This window comes from Perognathus longimembris, chromosome 9 (genome assembly GCF_023159225.1).
Source record: "Perognathus longimembris pacificus isolate PPM17 chromosome 9, ASM2315922v1, whole genome shotgun sequence".
In the NCBI taxonomy this organism is placed as follows: domain Eukaryota; kingdom Metazoa; phylum Chordata; class Mammalia; order Rodentia; family Heteromyidae; genus Perognathus; species Perognathus longimembris.
This window is the reverse complement of record NC_063169.1, coordinates 3,402,757-3,425,623: the sequence shown is the minus strand read 5'-3', so window position 1 is coordinate 3,425,623 and position 22,867 is coordinate 3,402,757. Positions and strand designations below refer to the sequence as shown.

At 60.8% G+C, this 22,867-nt stretch overlaps 1 protein-coding gene across 1 annotated transcript in view; it reads right to left on the bottom strand.

Annotated features, from left to right (window-relative positions):
- Positions 1 to 1,513: 1,513 nt before the first annotated feature.
- Me1 (malic enzyme 1) overlaps positions 1,514 to 22,867 on the bottom strand; it is a 61,995-nt gene continuing 40,641 nt past the window's right edge. Inside the window, 8 exon segments of the mRNA XM_048353630.1 lie at positions 1,514 to 2,914; positions 3,686 to 3,784; positions 10,614 to 10,787; positions 11,926 to 12,068; positions 12,252 to 12,312; positions 12,315 to 12,359; positions 17,700 to 17,813; positions 19,022 to 19,119. Coding sequence (XP_048209587.1) covers positions 2,744 to 2,914; positions 3,686 to 3,784; positions 10,614 to 10,787; positions 11,926 to 12,068; positions 12,252 to 12,312; positions 12,315 to 12,359; positions 17,700 to 17,813; positions 19,022 to 19,119 — 905 coding nt within the window. The 3' untranslated portion in view covers positions 1,514 to 2,743.

The window sequence follows — 22,867 nt, the reverse complement described above, 5'->3', positions numbered from 1 at the left end:
GCCGATGGAATCCGCAACAGGGAGCGAGGAATCTAGACTATGGCAAACTGGAATTCTTTTAACAACCCAAGTTTGTAATTCTGCAGACGGTGTGTCTCATCGGCAAGAATGAGTTAGCTTTTCTCTGCCATCCTTTTCTTCTTCCAGTCGTGGGCCTTGAACTCAGGGCCTGAGCACTGTCCCTGGCTTCTTTTTTGCTCAAGGCTAGCACTCTGCCACTTGAGCCACAGCACCACTTCCGGCCTTTTCTGTCTATGTGGTGCTGAGGAATCGAACCCAGGGCTTCATGCACGCGAGGAGAGCTCTCTACTGCTAAGCCACATTCCAGCCTCTCTCTGACAATTTTTACACCTATTTTTTTTTTATTTCTCATACATAAGGCAGTCAGTTTAGCATAAACAGTAACAGCAGTTTTTAAAAATGTACCACATAGGGGCTAGGAATATGGCCTAGTGGCAAGAGTGCTCGCCTCGTACCCATGAAGTCCTAGGTTCAACTCCCCAGCACCACGTATATAGAAAACGGCCAGAAGGGGCGCTGTGGCTCAAGTGGCAGAGTGCTAGCCTTGAGCAAGAAGAAGCCAGGGACAGTGCTCAGGCCCTGAGTGCAAGGCTTAGGACTGCCCCACCCCCAAAAAAGTACCACATGCACACACACACCCTGCCTGGCTAGCTCTCACTCTGGGCCCGTGCTCCCTGCTTAATTTGCGTGGTTGGCAAATGAACAGCAGCCGGCACAACTTAAAAACCTGCTTTTGTGAGACCTTGCTTATCAGTCTTGAGAAGACATTTCCCATGGACTTGGGCTTCACTTGTGTGTGTGGACATTCAGTGTCACAGCTGTACAACCACCTCTGAGAAACCTGCACAGTTCAACACGGTGGTCGGTAGTGAGAGCCCCTTAGTATCTGCGCCTGGGCTGACAGGAAATGCGAAATGCATATGGAATTTGGAAATCACATTGTATGGTGTGAACCAAATCAGGTAGCTCAATTTTTATCTTAATTATACCTGGAAGTGATACTGTGCTCTCTTAAATATATTGGCTTAACTGAGACCTCCTCACAAAAACGCTTTTTCGTTTTCTGCGAAGCTACTAGAAAAAGCGGAAGCACGCACGGGGCAGAGGCGCAGGATATGAGAGTGGAGGAGACAGACGACCCAGGGCGAGACAAGCGGGGGTCCAGGCCCCACCCCTCTGCTTGCTCAGCCCTAGGGACCCCGCGGCAACTCCCTAATATCCATTTCCTGAGGACCTGTGGGGTCGCGGTGCGGTAAAGGGTATAGAATCCTAACAGCAGGAATCGCCCCTCGTTCCTCCCCGAGAAGAACGCAGTGCCCCACCCCACCCCACGGGTCCCGGTGAGGAAGGCCACGCTGGAGTAAGCGGAGGCGAGGACGTGCTGGAGTCAGAACATTGGAACCTTCTAGCAGCGTATTATTTCAGCACATCTTGTCACGCGACCCCCCAGTCCCACGATCATCTTCAATAAGTAATTTTATATCCATTAATGTTTTCTAAGCTTTAATGAATTTTTGCATAGGCAAATACATTTAGTAAGAGCTATTTGACAACATAGAAACAGATGAGAAATAGGTATCGTGTATCTTTTCTAGACCACTGTAGTGGAGAGAGCTCTAGGTGGGTGTTACCTTTTACACTTGTTACTTCTACCTTGCAAGAAAATCGCCGTGTAGTACAGTTTATTTATCTTGAGCATCTCATAGTCTGTAAAACATGACTTCAAAACCGGGAAATTCTCCAGAACATTCTACAGAGACGCGTCGTGTGCTGTTCGCTCGCCCCCGAGCCTCCGCGAGTTGAATGACGACGAGTCTACGGTGATCCAAACGCCCGGGGAGTGTGGCCCTTCTCCCTCACACAAGGGTCTCGGGAGTCCCAGCTCTTGGCCGTCTGAGGGCCAGCCTCGGGGAGACAGGGCCCTGCGGCAGCCCTCCCCCAGCGCCCCTCTCCTTCCCGCCCGCCCCGCAGAACCGGGGAGCAGCCATGGGGAGGGCGGGCTGCAGGGCGCGGGGTCAGGAGAAGCCCGGCTCTTCAGGAGTGAGGATCCAGTACCACGAGGTGCCCCGAGGACGAAAGGTGCGGAGACGGAAGGCGGGGCAAGGGGCTGTAAACGGCACGGGGCTCGCTCAGCTTGGAACGTTAGAATTCAGGGAGAGAATAGAAAAGCAAATGGAATCGAATCGGGGACTGGAATAAAAATACCTGGGAAGTGGCTTTTTTTCTCTAGGTAAGAAAGTAGTCTTGTTTCTGTTTAGCAAAAGTTCATTTATTCCTAAATTCATCTGCCTTTTATTTCTTTTAGAAAGTGGGTTTTTAACAAAACGGTCAAGGAAAGAGTTGTAGGGTTTCATGCTGATCATCTCTATTTCTAGTTTTGGTCTTCCCATTAAGTTTTCTATACAAAAAGGATGAGTTTCTCAGTAGTAAGAACAATTACGGTTTGAAGAGAATTGCGGTAAAACAAGATAGAAACCATACATTACCAGAAGGCAAATCAAGTAAAATCATCCAGTGTGAAGTTGGTCTTAATTTATCTTGATGATCTTCGGGTGAGTTTTAGATTTTCAAAGGAAAATGGCCTGATTCTAAGCATACCGCGAATCATCGGGAAAGATTCCAACCTCTGGGAATCAGGAGGGACTGGTGTGGAGGCGCGTGCCGGGCGGGCGGCGGGCGTGCGGGGCGGCGGGCGTGCCGGGCGGGTGTGCGGGGCACGGGCCTAGTGCTCCGCCCGGGTCTGGATCCTCCGGGCCTCGGCGGGCCAGGGGTAGCAGTCGGGGAGGATCTGGTCGTAGTCGGTGGAGTACATGTGGGCGCGGACGAACGCCTCCTTGTCCTGCGGCTCGGGGAGCACCGTGGCCGCCTCCTCCTGGTAGGCGTCCTTCACAATCTGCAAGCGAGAGGGGACGGCGCGTGGCGGGGGTGACCACGGGGCCGCGGCGGCGGCCATTCCCGGCAAAGCGTGTTGACACGGACGCCCGGAGCAGTGGGGACGGAAACCTCAGGAGGACAGGACGAGCCCTGTCGGCGGGAGGGGGGCGGCGGAGGGCGGCTGAGGGGTGGGACGGGACGGGGCTGTCCAGTGCCCTGCAGAGCCCTGGCCGGCGGCCTCCGGTCCCGCTGCCCCCTCTCAGCACAGCCAGCCCCGTCGGGTCACCCGCACTGCTGGCACCTGCGGCTCCACGCCCGGGGTTCCCCACACCCTCGGGCCGCGGGCGGGCGTCAGGCCACGGTGTGTGCGCTTCCTGACACGCGTGTGTGTGTGTGTGCGTGTGTGTGTGAGGGGCAGCAGCTTCTTCTCTTGTCTGCGCTGGGCCTCACGCCCCTGACTTCGGGGCCAGTGGGAAACGCACGCACACATCACGAGGAAGCCGCTACCGTCCACAACCATCCGCGCCACCTCGCGCCCGTCAGCCCCGCTGCTCAGACAGCTGAGGCTGAGGACCACGGTTCAGAGCCGGCCGGGGAGGGAAGCCCGGGAGACGCTCATCTCCAGCTACTCATGGCCAAAGCCGGAGGCGGAGGCGCCGGGGCCGAGCGCTAACCTGGACAGAGCCCAGGCCCTGAGTTCAAGCGTGGTGTGCGTGTGTTTGCGCGTGCGCACACCATGCTCACCCCCCCCCCCCCACACACACACAGAGAGGGAAGGGCGCCCTGGTACCTTCACGGCGATCTTGAGGGACACGTCGCGGATGGTGCTGAGCGGGGGGTAGAGCCGGCCCTCCTCCAGGTGCTCGTCTGACACCTGCTGCGATATGACCTGAGCGCCACAAACGGAGACAGACATGGCTCCCTGTGCTCTGCCCTCCACCACCGCACCCCCCCCCCCGCCACCCCCACTTCCGCCGCACGCACACCCAGCCAGGGCCGCGCGCTGGCCCGTGTCAGGAATCACGCCGTGAGGGAAAAGATGGGGAGACCCCACCTCCCCCTCCCCCCAGCAGGGAGAGAGAAGGGAGGGGACCACCCACGGGGAACGAGCAGAGGGGGGGGAAGACCACCCACGGGGTGTGAGCAGAGGGGGGGGAGACCACCACGGGGAGTGAGCAGAGGGGGGGGAAATGCTTCTGGACTTCTTCTCTTTATCGAGTCCCGCCCGCAAGCAGTTTGTTTCAGCAACAGAAAATGGACCGAGCTATTCTGCAAGGTGCTGCTGCTGCAGGAAGAGGACCCGGGAGGAGGGCTCCCTCACCCGGGAGGCGGCTCCCTCACCCGGGAGGAGGGCTCCCTCACCCGGGAGGAGGGCTCCCTCACCCGGGAGGCGGCTCCCTCACCCGGGAGGAGGGCTCCCTCACCCGGGAGGCGGCTCCCTCACCCGGGAGGCGGCTCCCTCACCCGGGAGGCGGCTCCCTCACCCGGGAGGCGGCTCCCTCACCCGGGAGGAGGGCTCCCTCACCCGGGAGGCGGCTCCCTCACCCGGGAGGAGGGCTCCCTCACCCGGGAGGAGGGCTCCCTCACCCGGGAGGCGGGTCCGCCGCTGGCTGCGGAGGAAGGGAGCCCGTGGCCACCAACACACTCAACACTGGGCCACAGTGCCATCGTTACGTCTGGGCCACTGAACGAGTCACCTGCCGGGCAAGGGATCTATGCCGGCTGAGGTCAGGCGCTGTGCAGCTGTCGGCGTTTAGGAGTCCCTAGCGCTGCTGTTTAACTGAGGAGGAAACCGCTGGGTGGTGGAGCTGGGGTCACTCTGTGGGGGAGGGCCCGGCGGTGGGGGGGATGGACCCTCTACCTGAACCCCGATCTCTGCCACACCTGTCGGTGGCTGGGCAGATGGACCACCCTTGACGGCACTCCCTCCTCGTTCCTACGACGGGGCGCCCGCCACGGACTCGCGGGCCGAGCGGGGGGGGTGGGGGGGGTCCTAGCTGTCAGTCTTCATTTGGGAAGAAGGCACACACGGCAGCCCGGCGATCGGCTCCGGGCTGCGGCCACCTGACCCGGGCGCATTGTGAAGCGGAGCAACCGGGACGGGGCACCGAGCACCCCAGCACGGAGGGAGCACCGAGCCTCACGCGCGCTCGGGGCTAGCACCCGCCGCCTCGGGCGCTTTCTTTACACTCTTCCCTTGAAGAGACTGCCGGAAGATGGCGGGGGGCAGGGGGGGTGAAGCCTCGCGAGGCCTTGCTCCCCCCGGGAGGGACTGCAAGGGCCCCGAGTCTCTCCGTCCTTCGCTGACTCCCAGACGCTCCCTGCTGCCCCAGGCGGCCATGCTCAGGCGAGGGTCGCCAAGAGGCCACACCCGCGTGCACCCCGCCTCCCAGAGCGACACCGATCCCGAGCTGCGGGCAGTGGAGGGGGTCTGTGTTGGCTGCTGTCTGTTTCCCCCTCTTTCTGTCTGGTGCCCGTGCGTCTGTCTTTGGAAGGCGAAGGGAGGCACGGCCGTGGAGGGCAGGGGAGGAGCACACGCAGCAGCGGTGCTCGCCGGACGCTTCGTGGGGAAAGCAAGGGCTGCGACGTGCGGGGGTGGGGGGGTGGGGGGGACCGGCGGAGGAGCGAGGGACGGGGGGGACACTGCCCACCACGCCACGCGCTCTCCGCCTGGGCCAGGCGACTGCACAGCACCTCCAATAACCAACACTAGAGCAGCAGCTCCCCGCCGCCTCTGGGTGTGCGCGGGCCTCTCCCGGACACCGGCTGCTCCCCTAAGGAGCTGAGCCGCAGGCGGGGAGCCGCGCGCGCCCACTTCCCATCGGCGGGCTTCACGAGCCGGGGGGTGAAGAACACGGCGGGCAGCGCCATGGAATCGCCCCGCGAGCAGCCGGGATCACAGCGAGAGGGGAGGCACGACAGTGTGAGAAGGTGAGGCACGCACAGGTGTGAGAAGGTGACACGCACGGGTGTGAGAAGGTGACACGCACAGTGTGAGAAGGTGACACGCACGGGTGTGAGAAGGTGACACGCACAGTGTGAGAAGGTGAGGCACGCACAGTGTGAGAAGGTGAGGCACGCACGGGTGTGAGAAGGTGACACGCACGGGTGTGAGAAGGTGGGCACGCACGGGTGTGAGAAGGTGACACGCACGGGTGTGAGAAGGTGACACGCACAGGTGGTGAGAAGGTGAGACACGCACAGGTGTGGAGAAGGTGGCACGCACAGGTGTGAGGTGACACGCACGGGTGTGAGAAGGTGACACGCACGGGTGTGAGAAGGTGGCACGCACAGGTGTGAGAAGGTGAGGCACGCACAGGTGTGAGGTGAGGCACGCGACGGGGTGTGAGAAGGTGACACGCACAGGTGTGAGAAGGTGAGGCACGCACGGGTAGTGAGAAGGTGACACGCACAGGTGTGAGAAGGTGACACGCACGGGTGGTGAGAAGGTGACACGCAAGGGTGTGAGAAGGTGACACGCACGGGTGTGAGAAGGTGGCACGCACGGGTGTGAGAAGGTGACACGCACGGGTGTGAGAAGGTGACACGCACGGGTGTGAGAAGGTGGGCACGCACAGGTGGTGAGAGGTGAGGCACGCACAGGTGTGAGGTGACACGCACAGTGTGAGGTGAGGCACGCACGGGTGTGAGAAGGTGAGACACGCACAGGTGAGGTGAGGCACGCACGGGTGTGAGAAGGTGAGGCACGCACAGGTGTGAGGTGAGGCACGCACGGGTGTGAGAAGGTGACACGCACAGGTGTGAGAAGGTGACACGCACAGGTGTGAGAAGGTGACACGCACAGGTGTGAGGTGAGGCCGCACGGGTGTGAGAAGGTGACACGCACAGGTGTGAGAAGGTGAGGCACGCGACGGTGTGTGAGGTGACACGCACAGTGTGAGGTGAGGCACGCACGGGTGTGAGAAGGTGAGACACGCACAGGTGAGGTGAGGCACGCACGGGTGTGAGAAGGTGAGGCACGCACAGGTGTGAGGTGAGGCACGCACGGGTGTGAGAAGGTGACACGCACAGGTGTGAGAAGGTGAGGCACGCACAGTGTGAGAAGGTGACACGCACAGGTGTGAGAAGGTGACACGCACAGATGTGAGGTGAGGCACGCACTGGTGTGAGAAGGTGAGGCACGCACAGGTGTGAGAAGGTGACACGCACAGGTGTGAGAAGGTGAGGCACGCACAGTGTGAGAAGGTGACACGCACGGGTGTGAGAAGGTGAGGCACGCACAGGTTGTGAGAAGGTGGCACGCACAGGTGTGAGGTGACACGCACAGGTGTGAGAAGGTGAGACACGCACAGGTGTGAGAAGGTGAGACACGCACAGGTGTGAGAAGGTGGCACGCACAGGTGTGAGGTGACACGCACAGGTGTGAGAAGGTGAGACACGCACGGGTGTGAGAAGGTGAGACACGCACGGGTGTGAGAAGGTGAGGCACGCACAGGTGTGAGGTGACACGCACAGGTGTGAGAAGGTGAGGCACGCACAGGTGTGAGAAGGTGAGACACGCACGGGTGTGAGGTGAGACACGCACAGGTGTGAGAAGGTGAGACACGCACGGGTGTGAGAAGGTGACACGCACGGGTGTGAGAAGGTGAGACACGCACAGGTGTGAGAAGGTGAGGCACGCACGGGTGTGAGAAGGTGACCACGCACGGGGTGTGAGAAGGTGAGGCACACACAGGTGTGAGGTGACACGCACAGGTGTGAGAAGGTGAGGCACGCACGGGTGTGAGAAGATGAGGCACGCACAGGTGAGGCGAGGCACGCACAGGTGTGAGAAGGTGACACGCACAGACGCGGTGAGTTATCACAACAAAGAGCAGGAATCAAGAGGTAGGGAAAAGTAGAATGGAGGAAACGAATGCCACCAAACAGACCTGGCTCAACAGAGACCAGGCGTGCGGGAGCCCACAGCGCATGCGGGGGGCAGGACCAGGAGCGCCCGAGGCCGCGGGCGGGGGCGGGGCGGGGCGGGGCGGGGCCGGCGGGCGGGGGGCGGGGCGGGCGGGGGGGGCGGGGCGGGGCGGGGCGGGCGGGCCGGGCGGGGGCGGGCGGGGCGGGGCGGGCGGGCCGGGCGGGGCGGGCGGGGCGGGCGGGGCGGGCCGGGCGGGGCGGGCGGGGCGGGCGGGGCGGGGCGGGGCGGGGCCGGCGGGCGGGGGGGGCGGGGGGCGGGGGGCGGGGCGGGGCGGGCCGGGCGGGCCGGGCGGGGGCGGGCGGGGCGGGGCGGGCGGGGCCGGGCGGGGCGGGCGGGGCGGGGCGGGGGCGGGGCCGGCGGGCGGGGCGGGTGGGGCGGGGCGGGGCGGGGCCGGCGGGGGCGGGGCGGGGCGGGGCGGGCGGGGCGGGGCGGGGGCGGGGCGGGCGGGGCGGGGCGGGGGCGGGGCGGGGGGCGGGCGGGCGGGCCGGGGCGGGGCGGGGCGGGGCCGGCGGGCGGCGGGCGGGGCGGGGCGGGCGGGGCGGGGCGGGGCGGGCGGGCCGGCGGGGCGGGGCGGGGCGGGGCGGGGCGGGGGCGGGGCCGGCGGGCGGGGCGGGGCGGGGCGGGGCGGGGGCGGGGCGGGGCGGGGCGGGCGGGGCGGGGCGGGCGGGCGGGGCCGGCGGGGCGGGCGGGGCGGGCGGGGCGGGGCGGGGCGGGGGCGGGCGGGCGGGCCGGGCGGGGCGGGGCGGGGCGGCGGGCGGGGCGGGGCGGGGCGGGGCGGGGCGGGGCGGGGCGGGGCGGGGCGGGGCGGGGCGGGCGGGGCGGGGCGGGGCGGGGGCGGGGCGGGGCGGGCGGGGCGGGCGGGGCGGGGCGGGGCGGGGCGGGGCCGGCGGGCGGGGCGGGGCGGGGCGGGGCGGGGCGGGGCGGGGCGGGCGGGCCGGGCGGGGGCGGGGCGGGGCGGGGCGGGGCGGGGGCGGGGCCGGCGGGCGGGGCGGGCGGGGCGGGGCGGGGGCGGGGCGGGGCGGGGGCGGGCGGGGCGGGGCGGGCGGGCGGGCCGGGCGGGGCGGGCGGGGCGGGGCGGGGCGGGGCGGGGCGGGGCGGGCGGGCGGGCCGGGCGGGGGCGGGGGCGGGGCCGGCGGGCGGGGCGGGGCGGGGCGGGGCGGGGCGGGGCGGGGCGGGGGCGGGGCGGGGCGGGGCGGGCGGGGCGGGGCGGGGGGCGGGCGGGGCGGGCGGGGCGGGCGGGGCGGGGCGGGGCGGGGCGGGGGCGGGCGGGCCGGGCGGGGCGGGGGGCGGGGCCGGCGGGCGGGGCGGGCGGGGCGGGGCCGGCGGGCGGGGGCGGGGGCGGGGGCGGGGGCGGGGCGGGGGCGGGGCGGGGCGGGGGTGGGGCGGGGCGGGCGGGCGGGGCGGGGCGGGGGGCGGGGCGGCGGGCGGGGGCGGGCGGGGCGGGGCGGGGCGGGGCGGGGCGGGCGGCGGGCGGGGCGGGCGGGGCGGGGCGGGGGGCGGGGCGGGCGGGGCGGGCGGGGCGGGGCGGGGGCGGGGCGGCCTCTGGACCGCACTCTCCCGGCGGGGAAGGGCGGGCGGTTCCGCCGCTGGTCACGAGGGGGCGCTGAGGGGCTGGGGAGACGGCTCCCGTGTGGCGTCCCGGATGAGGGTCCCCCCCCCTGCCCCCCCCGGCCCGTTCTGGGTTCCCGCAGGCCCGGGGCCGCGCCCCCAGGCCGTCCTGGGCAGCGGGGGACGGGGGCTGATGCCCCCCAAGCCCACGGCGCCTCCCGGGGGGCCGAGTCTCCGCTCGCAGCCCCGGGCCCTGCCCCACCCACGGCGCCGTGACCCGCTCTGGGGGGGGGGGGGCACGACCGCAGGCCTGGGGGTGCCGGAGGGCGGGGGGGGGGCCACGACCGCAGGCCTGGGGGTGCCGGAGGGCGGGGGGGGGCCACGACCGCAGGCCTGGGGGGTGCCGGAGGGCGGGGGGCCCCTGGGGTTCTGAAGATCCTGCCGGGAGGCTGAGCCACAGCCGGCGGCTCCGTCCCTCCCGGGACACGGAGCACCCGGAGCCCCCTCGCTCCGGCCGGGTCTGCGTGAAGCAGCCACGAGCCCTTAAACCCCTGGGCGGGGCGGGGGGGCGGGGACGGCGGGGGCGGGGGGCGGGGCGGGGGCGGGGCGGCCGGCGTCGGGGGACGGCGGGGCGGGGGTGTGGCGGGAGCGGGGCGGGGCGGGGGCGGGGGCGGGGGCGGGGGTGGGGGCGGGGGCGGGGGCGGGGGTGGGGGCGGGGGGGGGCGGGGGTGGGGGCGGGGGCGGGGCGGGGGCGGGGGTGGGGGCGGGGGCGGGGGGCGGGGCGGCCGGCGTCGGGGACGGCGGGGCGGGGGTGTGGCGGGGAGCGGGGCGGGGCGGGGGCGGGGCGGGGGCGGGGGTGGGGGCGGGGGCGGGGGCGGGGGTGGGGGCGGGGGCGGGGGTGGGGGCGGGGGCGGGGCGGGGGCGGGGGGTGGGGGCGGGGCGGGGGCGGGGCGGGCCGGCCTCGGGGACGGCGGGGCGGGGTTGTGGTGAGCGGGAGCGGGGCGGGGCGGGGCGGGGGGAGGGGGGGGGGCGGGGGTGGGGGCGGGGGTGGGGGCGGGGGCGGGGGGTGGGGGCGGGGGGGGGCGGGGGCGGGGGCGGGGGGGCGGGGGCGGGGGGCGGGGGGGCGGGGGGCGGGGGCGGGGGCGGGGGCGGGGGCGGGAGCGGGGCGGGGGCGGGGGCGGCGGGGGCGGGCGGCGGGGGCGGGCGGCGGGGGCGGGCGTCGGGGAGGGGGGCCGCGTACCTCGGCGGTGGAGAGGAAGACCTTGTCGGTGATGTGCCGCAGCCCGCAGGCCAGCACGCCCAGCGCCACGCCGGGGAACACGTACGCGTTGTTGCCTTGGCCGGGGAACAGCGTCCGTCCGCTCGGGAGGGTGACCGGGTCGAAAGGGCTGCCGCTGGCGAAGATCGCGCGGCCCTGCGGCAGGACGCGGCCGCTCGCGAGCACGTCGGGGCGGGCGCGCGGGGGGGGGGGGGGGGGCGGGGGGGCGGGGGGAGGGGGCACCCTGCCGGGGGCTGAGCTCTGAGGACGGAGGCCAAACCCGGACCGGGCAGGGCGGGGCGCCGAGGCCGGGAGGGAGGGCGCCAGCCCTGAGAGTGAACGCTCCCGACAGCTCCCAGGCCCCGAGTTCAAGTCCCGGGCTCCGCGCGCGTGTGCACGCGTGCGCACACACACACACGCAGAACTTAAAGACCACTGAGGAATGTGAGGCAAACTCACTGACAGCTTAATGAGGACCCCCAAGGACCCCCCAATAAGAGCCTTAAGCCATGGAGCGGTTCCACGGGAAACGCGGCGCCACCCGGGCTGGGGTCCGCGGGGCTGGGGTCCGCGGGGCCGGGGTCTGCGGGGCCGGGGTCTGCGGGGCCGGGGTCTGCGGGGCCGGGGTCCGCGGGGCCGGGGTTCGCGGGGCCGGGGTCCGCGGGGCCGGGGTCCGCGGGGCTGGGGTCTGCGGGGCCGGGGTCCGCGGGGCGGCGTGACCGCGAGTCCCCCGCGCCGCTTCACTCTGGGCTTCTCTCCGAAGCCGGCGTTGCGCGTGGTGGACCGCGGCCGCCCGCCCGTGCCCCGCCGCCTCCTCTCAGGGCTGGACGAGCCCCGCCTCACCCGGGATCGCTGACCTCTGTCTTCAACAGGGAAGCTGCAGCCCGCGGCCCGGCCGGGCGTCGGGGCGGCGGGCCCGGCCCCGCCCGAGCCCCAGAAACGCAAGCCAGGACTTGGCCAATACGCTGCGCGCGCCGCGGCGGGGAGGAGCTCGCTCAGAGCCATCTTGATGACCGCCTACCCCCGGGTTCCGTTCCTAGCCCACGGATTGCACATCTCAGACGCCCCCCCAGCCCTCGGGGAATGAAAAGATCGCGGGGAAGCACTGCACGGTTACCTCCTGCAAGAGGAGGGAGGCGCAGTAACACCCAGGAAAACCAAGGCCTCCCCCCCACCCCCGGGCGACCTTGCTCGCTCCCCGCTGGTGGTGGGGTTTGAACTCGGGGCCTGGGCGCCGCCCCCGAGCTGTTCATTCGGGGCTGGCGCTCTGCGCTCCGCTCGCGCGCGGCCTCACCTGCGTGTGCTTGTAGCACTGCTCCGCGGAGCACTCGGCCTTGCTGGTGGGGTTACTCAGGGCGAAGATGATAGGGCGCTGGTTGAAGGCCGCCATGTCCTTGAGAATCTGCTCGGAGAAGGCTCCGCCAATGGCGGCCACGCCTGGGGAAGCGACGGGGCGCGGCGGTCAGGACGCCCGGGGCGGAGCTCCGCCTTCCGAGAGGGACGCCGGGCCCTCCGGCCGGGGCAGGGGCTCGAGCCCCACGCAGCGCCCACGGCGTGGGGGCCGGGGCGGCTCCGGCGCTCGCCCGCAAGCTCGCGGGGCCCGGGCGGGGGCGGCGTTACCTATGAGCGCGGTCGGCTTCACCTCCTGCACGATGGCCTCCAAGCTCTTCATCTCCTCGTGCGCGTGTGGGCAAACTGCTCCTTCTCCGGGGTTAAGGAAGCACGGCCCTGCGGGACACAGTGGGGGGGACATGAGCCACCGGCAAGATGCCAGGACGCCTACGGAGCCTCTGCGCCCCGAGGCCACCTCCACCACCTCATGGCCCCACGCCTTAGCCGTACGCCTACTGCTCGGACGCAGTCCTGTCACAGAGTTCCTGTGTTCCAGAACCCACAGCCGGCATGCTCAAGCCAGCCCTTCCCTTCCAGCGGAGCCCGGGAGGAGCTCGCCGGCACCCACAGCGTGTCCTGGCCAAGGGGGCTGCTTGAAATCCCCGCCCGGGGGAAACTGAGGCAGGGCTCCTGCAAGTGGGAGGCCAGCCCAGGCTACCTAGTGAGACCTTGCCTCAAATAAAAGATGGTCATGGTGTCTAAGAAAGTTATGAAAGTACAAAGTCGCCGCCCATCACGCTGCAATTAAGGAATTATTTTTTAATTCTCAAATACCTGCTTACTGTCACTTCATATAACTTTTTCTGAACTTTATACCGTGGCCATTCAACCACTTTTTCCGGTGGGGGCATTTGAGCCCAGGCTTCACGCCCACTAGGCAGGCGCCTCCCTACCTGAGCCAGGTCTCCAGCCTCTACCTACTTTTGTGTACAGGCGAGAACATAAGAGGAAGCTAGTTTCGTTTGTTCTGGGGGGCCGTGTCTCCCCCTTCGGGCCTGTCACCCTGTCCATGCCGCACAACTGGGTGGGGCACTCTGCCAAAGAAATGGTGAACATCGGGCAGTGCCAAGAACCTTTGTCCGTGTCCCATTACCACGGGCCAGTATCATCTTTCCCTCTTATAACTGGAAAATACTATAATTCATCTCTACTTTGTGGTTCATTTTAAAATAGAAAAGAAGAAACCTACTGGAAGAATCAGAGAGAAGAGTATGTATCAGAGTTTTAGGATTATTAACAAAGAAGGAATTGTAAGTGGTTTAAAAAAAGCCACATTCTCCCAGGTAAATATTGCTGTTATTCTTTGATTGGGGGGGGGGGGGGCTTAGGCACCACACAATAAGACTGGGCACGGTCCAAAGAAGACCGGCAAAGGAGTGAGCCCAAGAGCCAGGGCCCGGCCACAGCCCCACCAAAAGACACTTGACTGACCAACAGCCAGGTGCCCACGACCGCCACGGGAGTAGAAACCCTTCCTTTTCATTACATTACCAAACCACAAAGTCACCACCCACACGGGAAAACAGAACCAGCAAAGAAGTCCTAAGGATGGCTGTGTGAGAAGCTGAAAACCAAATCCAATCTGGCAACACACAACCTTGCTGCTTAAAATAGCGTGTAGAGAGGCGTCGGTTTGTATCAAGCACAGACTGAGTCATCCGTAATGCAAACCCATCTCGAAAGACAGGAAGGACCCTGGCAGTGACAAAGACGGAGACTGCATCTTCTCACGGCAAGGCTCCAAAGCGCTGGCCTCGGCGCGGTGCCTCTGACGGCCGGGCCAGCGATGGAAAGCATGTTCATGTGCGGTCCTGTCCCCGTGCAGGGAACCGGATCTGGGCTCGCCAAGGCCACATGGCGCCCGTCCCCGAAGGAGGTGCAGAACCAAGCCCACGCTCCAGGACCCACTCCCCTCCCCTCCAGTCCAGTCCACCGTGAGCCCAGCCCCCCAGGGGGGTTCCAAGAGGCTTCCCCGATGATTGGAAACGACTTGCCAGATTCCTACCAGGGACAGGTTAAAGGGTGTGTTTTCAGGGGGAAAAAAAAGTACAAAATGATGCGCTCTAAGGAAAGAAAGCTAAAGAACAATAAATGGGAATCACAGATTTCTGCTGTTTCTTTCCTTTTTCCTTTTTTTTCCTCCTGTTCAAAGTGCTTAGATGGGCAGCAAGTCATAAAGGAGACAGAAAAATGCTGGAGGAAAACAGAGCCAAACTGCCGTTAGTATATAGCTTTAAATAAACGTGCCTAGGATGTCCCTAAAGCGAGGAGAGCCGTGTGCTTTATCACGAACGTCACCTCACGAATCACAGTGGCCCAGGCAGAAACTGGCCAGAGAAGGCAGAACCTGGGGCCCGCACTGGGAGTCACCCCCTCCCCCAAGCTGCTGCCCGGCAGGCAGCAAGCCCAGCCACAAGCCCGTGGACACACCATGAGCCCACGGACACGCCGAGGGCCCACGGACACGCCGAGGGCCCACGGACACTCCACGAGCCCACGGACGCGCCAAGAGCCCACGGACACGCCGAGAGCCCACGGACACACCGAGGGCCCACGGACGCTCCACGAGCCCACGGACACGCAGAGAGCTCACGGACGCGCCGAGAGGCCACGGATGCGCCGAGAGGCCACGGACATGCCAAGAAGCCACAGACACGCCAAGAAGCCACAGACACTCCACGAGCCCACGGGCGCGCCAAGAGCCTCCAGATGCGCCGCAAGCACCCGGGGGCCCAGAACTGCCTGGATGAACCTGGCCGCGGCCCTGGATCTCCACGGCCACCGCAGCCGCCGTGACTTTGGCTTTCCCACACGCGCGGCTCGCTTCCCCTGGGCTTTGGGAACCGTGACGTCGTGACACACAAACCCCTCACGCCGACTACTTCAGCCTGAGAGCAAAATCATGTCCTTTCCCTTCCCAGGATCCCCTGCTGAAGTGACTTTTGACCTTCTTTTGGCAAAATACACGTGAACCCCTCTTCACTCAGAAATCCCAAACGCCTCATCTTGTTTTCTCCCCTTCCTCCCTCCCTGTTTCCTTTCCTTCCTTCTCTCCTCCAGTGCAGGCCAGAAGACACGGCACACTGAATTGTGACTTTGGTTTCAACGGAGCAGTGACATTAATGGCCATCTGACTGCCTAAGCGCCTACGCCATCGGGCCTCTGGCCTCTGTCTCTTAAGGCCTCCTATGCAGTGTCGCACTCGACGTGAAATGAGAGGCGGGTCATCTCTCGGCCTCGCTCCAAGCTGCAAAGGCTCCTGGGAGGCAGAGTGTGTTGGGCATGTGTGTGTGGAATCTGCTGGGTGTCGCTCGGGGGCGGCAGCTCCCGCTGTGAAATGTCTGATAGAACAATGGGAGGAGAGAAGTTTCATCTGCGTTGGACGCCACAGCCCTAGTCTGGTATTTTGCACCCTATCGACAAAACTGCCTGTATAACACACAGCATGCCTCGCTTCGTGATCCCTATACAGGTGATGCATTTAACTTTAAATAAAAAATAAAATAAGGTAAAATTATTTGAAACAAAGCAAAGTAAAACAAAACGAAAGCAAATTCCCAAGCAGGCTCTGACCTTCTTCGGGGTGAGCAGCGGCCCACCCTAGCAGAGCTGGGGGATAGCCCGCTTTATAAGCGCCGTGTCTTAGCAGTCACTGGCTCTACTGGCGGAAGCCAAACTATCCTCATTTGAGAAGTAGGTTAAGCCTGGATTGGTTTTCTCTGTGGCTTCCTGTCCTACCTGAAAATATTCCAAAGTCACAATTGTGCAATGTGCACACACCTGGCCACGGTGCCAACGCTTTTCTTTCCTCTCCTGATTACCTTCCTTCTTCCTCTGACTGCACTTGAGAAGGGTGTCACTTGTTGAATACCGGCTTGTTTGTATTAAAATGTATTATAATATGCATTGACTAAACTGATATATCCAGATCTCCTGCTATAAAATACGAAAGGAAGATGTTTGCATCACATCAGTGACTAAGTGGTTCATTTCAACTTACGAGCACTGAGGTTATTCCTGACAATACTGATATTCTGCATCATCAACCCCCTTCCACTGCACATAGGGTTTTGAGATCAATTATGGGAAACGCTACAATGTGTGTTGAAGTGAGACGTAATTAAAGTAATCACCATTCCTTAATAAGAAAGTTCCAAAGATGAGTCCGCGACAGTTAGCATTTGAGGCTGGGGTTTTTATATTTTTTGAATGTGAAGGGGCTTTCCCAAGAAAATGTTCTGATTAAAACTTCATGATTCTCTTAATGTATTATAAACAATTACACTCTAAGTTTATAAAATGGCTACCATTTGGCTCTCAACAGATGTTGTCTGAGGACAAAGAAAAAACAAGAATCATGTCAAGTTGAAAGCAAGATTATCCTAATTTTTTAATTATTCTGAGATTTCTTAGTTTGTATCAAAGCTCAGTATAAGAATTCTGACTTCAAAGACATAAAAAAATTGATCAATTGAAATTTCCGTCCTTCTATATCAAATAGTTAGCAAGCTACTGAATATCTAGCAAGCTTTTAGAATGGAACTTTCCTTAGAAATAATATTTGCACTTTTTTGTCTTGGCAAGTAAAAGACATGCAGTAGGAATGGCTGATTAGGTTTGGCCAAAAACTTCAGTTACTCCAAATATTATAATCCATGGAACTTGAAATCTGAGCTCAATAAATCTTTGTAAACTTAGGTCACAATCTGTATACATACACTCAAATTTCACATTAAAATACCACTATGAGCACAGTTCTGGACTTTCAGACTGTTTTACACTCCCGGGACAGCACAATTCATGCCATCTTTGCACAGAAAGAGGGTTTGTGTCTTTTCATTTTCCAATCAGTTTTATAAAGAGTGATATAGGCTGAGCACTGGTGGCTCATGCCTGTAATCCCAGTTACTCAGGAGGCTGAGATCCAAGGACCACGGTTTGAAGCCAGCCCAGGCAGCAACGTCTTATTTATTATCTTTGTTAAAGATGGGAAAACTGAGGCTCAGAGAAGGCAACATTCACACGGCCTCTTATTAAAGTCTTGCACAAATTCCCTTTCTATCCTTCGAGAAATGGATTTTTGAGAGAACGTCGCACATTGAGAGTCATTTCCCCACCCCCACCCCGCCCCAGCATCTGTAGCTAAGCATACACCTGACAGCGCTTGCTCTCTAAAGGGGCCACTGTGTGTTTCATCTGCCTCGGTGTCTGCTGTCTCTCTTGGAAGCCAGGGAAATTCAAGGAGACAGGTGCACAGCGTTGGGAGGGGCCTGCACGCTCAAAACAGAATCTCTTCCTGAGCCATCGTTTTCTTGTGCACCTAAGATCATTGTCAGAATTATTTGTGTGACATTAGGGTTCGTGTTTAATGCTGCTCTTTTAACACAGCATACGGGTAGGGGCAGGACTACCAGGAGTCTTCAAGAGTGACAGTCAAGCCAACTGCTGGTGGCCCATGTCTGCAATCCTAGCTACTCAAGAGGCTGAGATCTGAAGACTGCAGCTCAACGCCAGCCAGGGCAGCAGAGGCCATGAGACTCTTATCACAGTTAACCATCAGAAACCAAGCCTTGAGCAAAAGAGCTCAGGGACAGCACCCCACCACAAAGAAAAACAACAGACTGTCACTAGAAAGGCATAACTGATGTTCCCGATTATTCAAGACCACATTCTTACCTTCACTATTAATCCTTTTGAGTCAACCAGCCATATCTTTCTGATCGCTTTCTCCTTTGGCAAACCTTCCTTCTCCATGGCCATTACGATCAGGTGAGCAATGCCCAGGGCAGCCTGAGAACGAGGTCAGGGGAACAAAGATTGCAAAACTCATCCCTCACCCGGTTTCATCCCGAGTTACATTCACCTCACTTTGCCTCGGGCAGTAAGAAGTTGCCAGAAGCTCTCAGACTTAAGCATGCCAGTCACCTTTCACAAAGTATTTCACCACATGTGGCCTGAGCTCTTCAGAGCACAGCAGAACCATTATTTCACAGCTTGCAACTGAGCAACAGATCCATCAGTAAAATCCTTGATTGTCACTATACTTAATCCTTAGTAGGAGCTTTGCTCCAACAGACGGAATCAGAAGTAAAGAATGTGTCAACCATGCCCACTCGCTAGCTCAAGCTTCTCCGTCTGCAGAGGAAGGGAGCGTAGCCATCGGGGTGGGAATTTGCTCAACTAGGTGGAAGAATGTAACTGACCCCCCAAAAAGGGGGGTTTTAAAAATTTACTTATCACATTCTTCAACGCTAGAGAGATCTTGACAGTTTTGCCATAAGAAAATTTATACTGCTGTCTCTATTTCTAGAAGTGAATTTCTAACAATGGAGTCTGCTTTTCCTCTTTCAAATGGCTAAATGACGGGCAATGACAACAGGAAATGGCAGAATTTGGTCTTGCTACATCTCCTCCTTCCAGAGATTGTAATTGTTGTTTATATGCAGTTACAAATGTAGTACTTATAGATCACAGTCGTTCTTCTCATGTGAGTGTTTATGATGAACTGTGAGTCTCAATTCCAAATACTTTTGCTTAAGAATATACAGAGTTGCCGGTGTGCCGGCTGAATTGAACCAAGCGGCAACGGTGACTGGGGTGGCCGAGGAGACTGAGAGGCGGCAGCAGGTGTCTGGTTTCCCCTCCCCGTGGAGGCTTCTCAGCACCCCTTACATACACGCCAAAAAAACCCACGGCAACATCTGCTCACGCTGCAAATGCAAACCAGCACCTTCCTTACCGATCAAGATGCACTGCCCGCATAAACTGACCTCTTGAACTACTTCAAGATAAGAAAACAGGACAAAAAAGGCAATGACAAAAAAAAAAATAAGAAGAAAAACCTTTCTACTTCTATACTCGCTTCTCTTAGAAAGCAACAATAAGCCACAATACTTGAGAACCACCAGAAAAGCTGACATTTTATAATCTACGAGACTACGAGAATCCATGCCACCGAGATCCCAGGAGCCCGCAGGCTTCACTGTGCAAACAGGTACCTCTCCAGCGCCTTGGAACAGTATCGTCTGGTCGGCTAGCTTGTTCTTGGTTATTCGGAGAGCAGCAAGGAGACCAGCCACTGCAACGGATGCCGTTCCTGAAACGAGTAATGAACACCCATGAGTAAGCCTGCCAAATGCGGGGTCTTTATTTAGGTCTTGAACTTATCACTGCACAGGTCATCTGGCATACACCCGACACCCAGCAGGAAGGCAGTGACATTCACAAGCCATGACATCAACGTTCTACCACAGAAGCTTACTACGGCCCCACGGAAGTTCCCAGAAGATCCTGTGACTTATTTGATGCGGCAAAGAATAAGAGCAGAGGGGCTGGGAATATGGCCTAGTGGTAGAGTGCTTGCCTGGTATACGTAAGCCCTGGGTTCAATTCCTCAGCACCACGTATACAGAAAAAGCCAGAAGTGGTGCTGTGGCTCAAGTGGTAGAGTGCTAGCCTTGAGCAGAAAGAAGCCAGGGACAGTGCTCAGGCCCTGAGTTCAAGCCCCAGGACTGGCAAAACAACAACAACAACAACAAAAAGAATAAGAGTCTGTCCCGATCTGCAAATCTCAACTTGTGAGACAGAATTTTGTGCATTGATTTCCTCTCAAACAGTTATGCCTTATGAGACAAAAGAGTAATTGATGCCATTACGATTCTCCCACCTAATTACTCTTGACTTACCTATGACTAATCTCCATCCCATAAATGAGGCACATCGTAAAAGCTTACTTAGAAATGTGACACAGCTAGTGAAATTAGGATATTTGGAACTTAATGTTTTAAAATTTGCAGTTTGAAAAAGTAACAGTTGGAGATCTGATTTAAGTGTGTGTGTGTGTGTGTCCTGGGCCCTGGGACTTGAATTCAGGGCCTGGGTGGTGTCCCTGAGCTCTTTTGCTCAAACCACTTACAGCACAGCTCCGCGTCTGGCTTTTTGGTGACTAATTGGAGACGAGGGTCCATGGGGACTCCCTCCTCAGATCTCAGCCTCCCGAGTAAGGAGGATTACAAGTGTGTGCCCCAGGGCTTGGCTTGGCAACTGTTTTTTTTTTGGCCAGTCCTGGGGCTTGGACTCAGGGCCTGAGCACTGTCCCTGGCTTCTTCCCGCTCAAGGCTAGCACTCTGCCACTTGAGCCACTGAGCCACTCCTGGCCGTTTTCTGTCTATGTGGTGCTGGGGAATCGAACCCAGGGCCTCATGGGTGCTAGGCGAGCGCTCTGCCTCTAGGCCAGGTTCCCAGCCTCCGGCTACATTCTTCAATTGGCCTTCTCCCCGTGGAGATGCCTGGTGGGCCCCTCAGGTGCCAGAAAAAAACACTAAGTTCACTTAGAGGGAAACCCGGTCTTCCTCGCCCCTCAGGCATAGAAAGGCCAGCAGCTCTAATTACACGGCTGCACCCCCTAAGCCTTCCGGATCGGATCCATCTCAGAGCCCATACCCTGCTGTGGACATTTTCACTCAGCTCCACGGCTGCTGTTTGCCATCCGCCTCTCCATTGGACCCACGACGATGCCACGCCCACCGGAGGAGCAGCGGCGGGGACGAGCCACGCCCACCGGGGACAAACCACGCCCACTGGAGGAAGCGGGGACGAGCCACGCCCACAGGAGGAGCAGCGGCTGGGGACGAGCCACGCCCACCAGAGCAGCGTGGATGAGCCACGCCCACCGGGGACAAGCCACGCCCACCGGAGGAGCAGCGGGGACGAGCCACGCCCACCCAGGTGAGCAGCAAGGTCAGGCCACGCCCACCCCGCTGAGCCCTGAGGCCAAGGCAAGGCTCGAATACCCGGACCTGAAAGATGTGCGCCTCTCACTATTTGGTGTGTTTCTTTTCAAATTTTGAGATGTTTCCTTTTGAATAATACTGGAGTCATAATTATAATACCTGATAGTAAATGCTTAATACATGATAAATAATACTTGCTGTGGGCCCGAAGGTTCTGTGCGGGTTTTATCAAGAAACGCACGTGTGAATGAAAAATTAAAGTGCTTGTGATTTGGAAGCTTCAGGGCAGAGATGACCATACATAGATGGAGATAGATTAGATAGATGGATAGATGGATAGATGGATAGATGGATAGATAGATCTGTGATTTAACATGGGAGTTTGCGCAGAACAGAACTGATCTCTGCAGGACAGTGATCGTGACAGTTCTGTGATGACGTTGGTCCCTCACACCAAGGCCGAGTCGCAGGTCCGCTTCACAGATGAAAGACAGCTAAGGTCAGAGAGGGGCAGGCATGCCGGTCCTAAGTCAGTAACCACTCTCACACACCGCACCTCTAGCCGTCTCTAGTTCAAGTTCTTTGAGGTCAACGAGTAAGAGTCCAACCTGCTCTCTCAACTCGCTCGGCCCAGTGCTTAGCTTAGAGGGACTGGAAGGTTCCTTCCACATCTGAGGCTGTATACAGACTCTACCCACACCGCAAAGCTCAACGCCTGGCGTCAAAGGTCATTGTTTTTATACCGCTATGCTGATCTGAAGCACAACTGGGCACGTAGAGACAGATACAAAACCTTCCAAAGTAGTCTTAACTACAATGTGGCAACTAATTTTCCTGTGGCCATGCTGTATCACTCTTCTCAAAACTCAGAGTGCTTTAGGTTCAGACACACACACACACACACACACACACACACACACACACACACATTACTCCAGGTAAGGGACAGAAGTCTGGTTGCTCTACACTGCAGATCAAAGTCCTATGTCCATAGAATAACCTACTAAAATAAAAAAGATGGCTTCACACAGCCAAACATTTCACTTGAACACAATGCTTGTACCTGGCCAGCTACCATCCAGCTTTAAATTCCACTGTGGGGTGGAAATGTGGAAAACTGAAATTTCATTAAAATGTGACTTCACCTAAGTTATTCTTCCGTAACAGCTTTTGCTTTGGGATTAGAGACTAAAATTGAGTGCACCAGGTAAGGAGAGGGCTTATCCTTAGACTACTGGTGTTAAAGAAGACTTTAAACTATTAAAATACTAACTAGGACGACGCGTTTGTAAAACTGCTAGGTGCCAGTGGCTCATGACTGTAATCCAAATTCCTGAGGAAGCTGAGAACGGGAGGAACACGGTTCAAAGCCAGCCAGGGCAGAGAAGTTAGTGAGGGCCCACTGGCAAGCCACAGCTGGGCAGTGTGGTTCATACTGGTCACCCCAAGACACATGGAGGCAAAGACTGGGAGGACTGACGTCCGTCTCCACAGAAGGACGGCTGGGCCCCCGGGGCCCCGGGACAGGAAGCCAACAGTGGGGGAGCGCACATCCGCCATTCGATTCTTAACCACTAAGAAAGAGGCTGGAGGTGGGGCTGGGCAGGATCGCTCCGCCCTCCAGCTCCCCCCGCCCCCCCCATGGATGCCAGGGGTTGAACATCGCCAATCCAAAACCCCAAATGCTCAAGGACCCGAAATCCTCTGAAAGCCGGCGTGACATCACAAGCGGAGGACGCCGTCCCTGAGCTGCTATGATGAGCTGTAGCCCAAATGCCGATACACTACGTGAAGTACACAGAATCTCCCCGGGCGGGCGACTCGGGGAGACCTGGTCTGAGCAGCATGGCAATGAGATGACGCGTGGCGAACGCGATCGCTTCTGCAATCGAAGCAGGACTCCATGCCATCACGGAGAGCGACAGGGAGTCAGTCGCTTTCATTGTCGTGAGCTGTGACACACACGGGCCAGAGGACCAGACCGGCAGCAGCGGGCGCGGAGAGCAAGCCCACCAGGGCCGGCGGGCCGGGGCTCAGAGGACAGGTGCAAGGACGGGCTGAGCAGGAAAAGCGTTCCCGCCGGAACTCACAGCTGGAGCTGCTCCTCCTTAA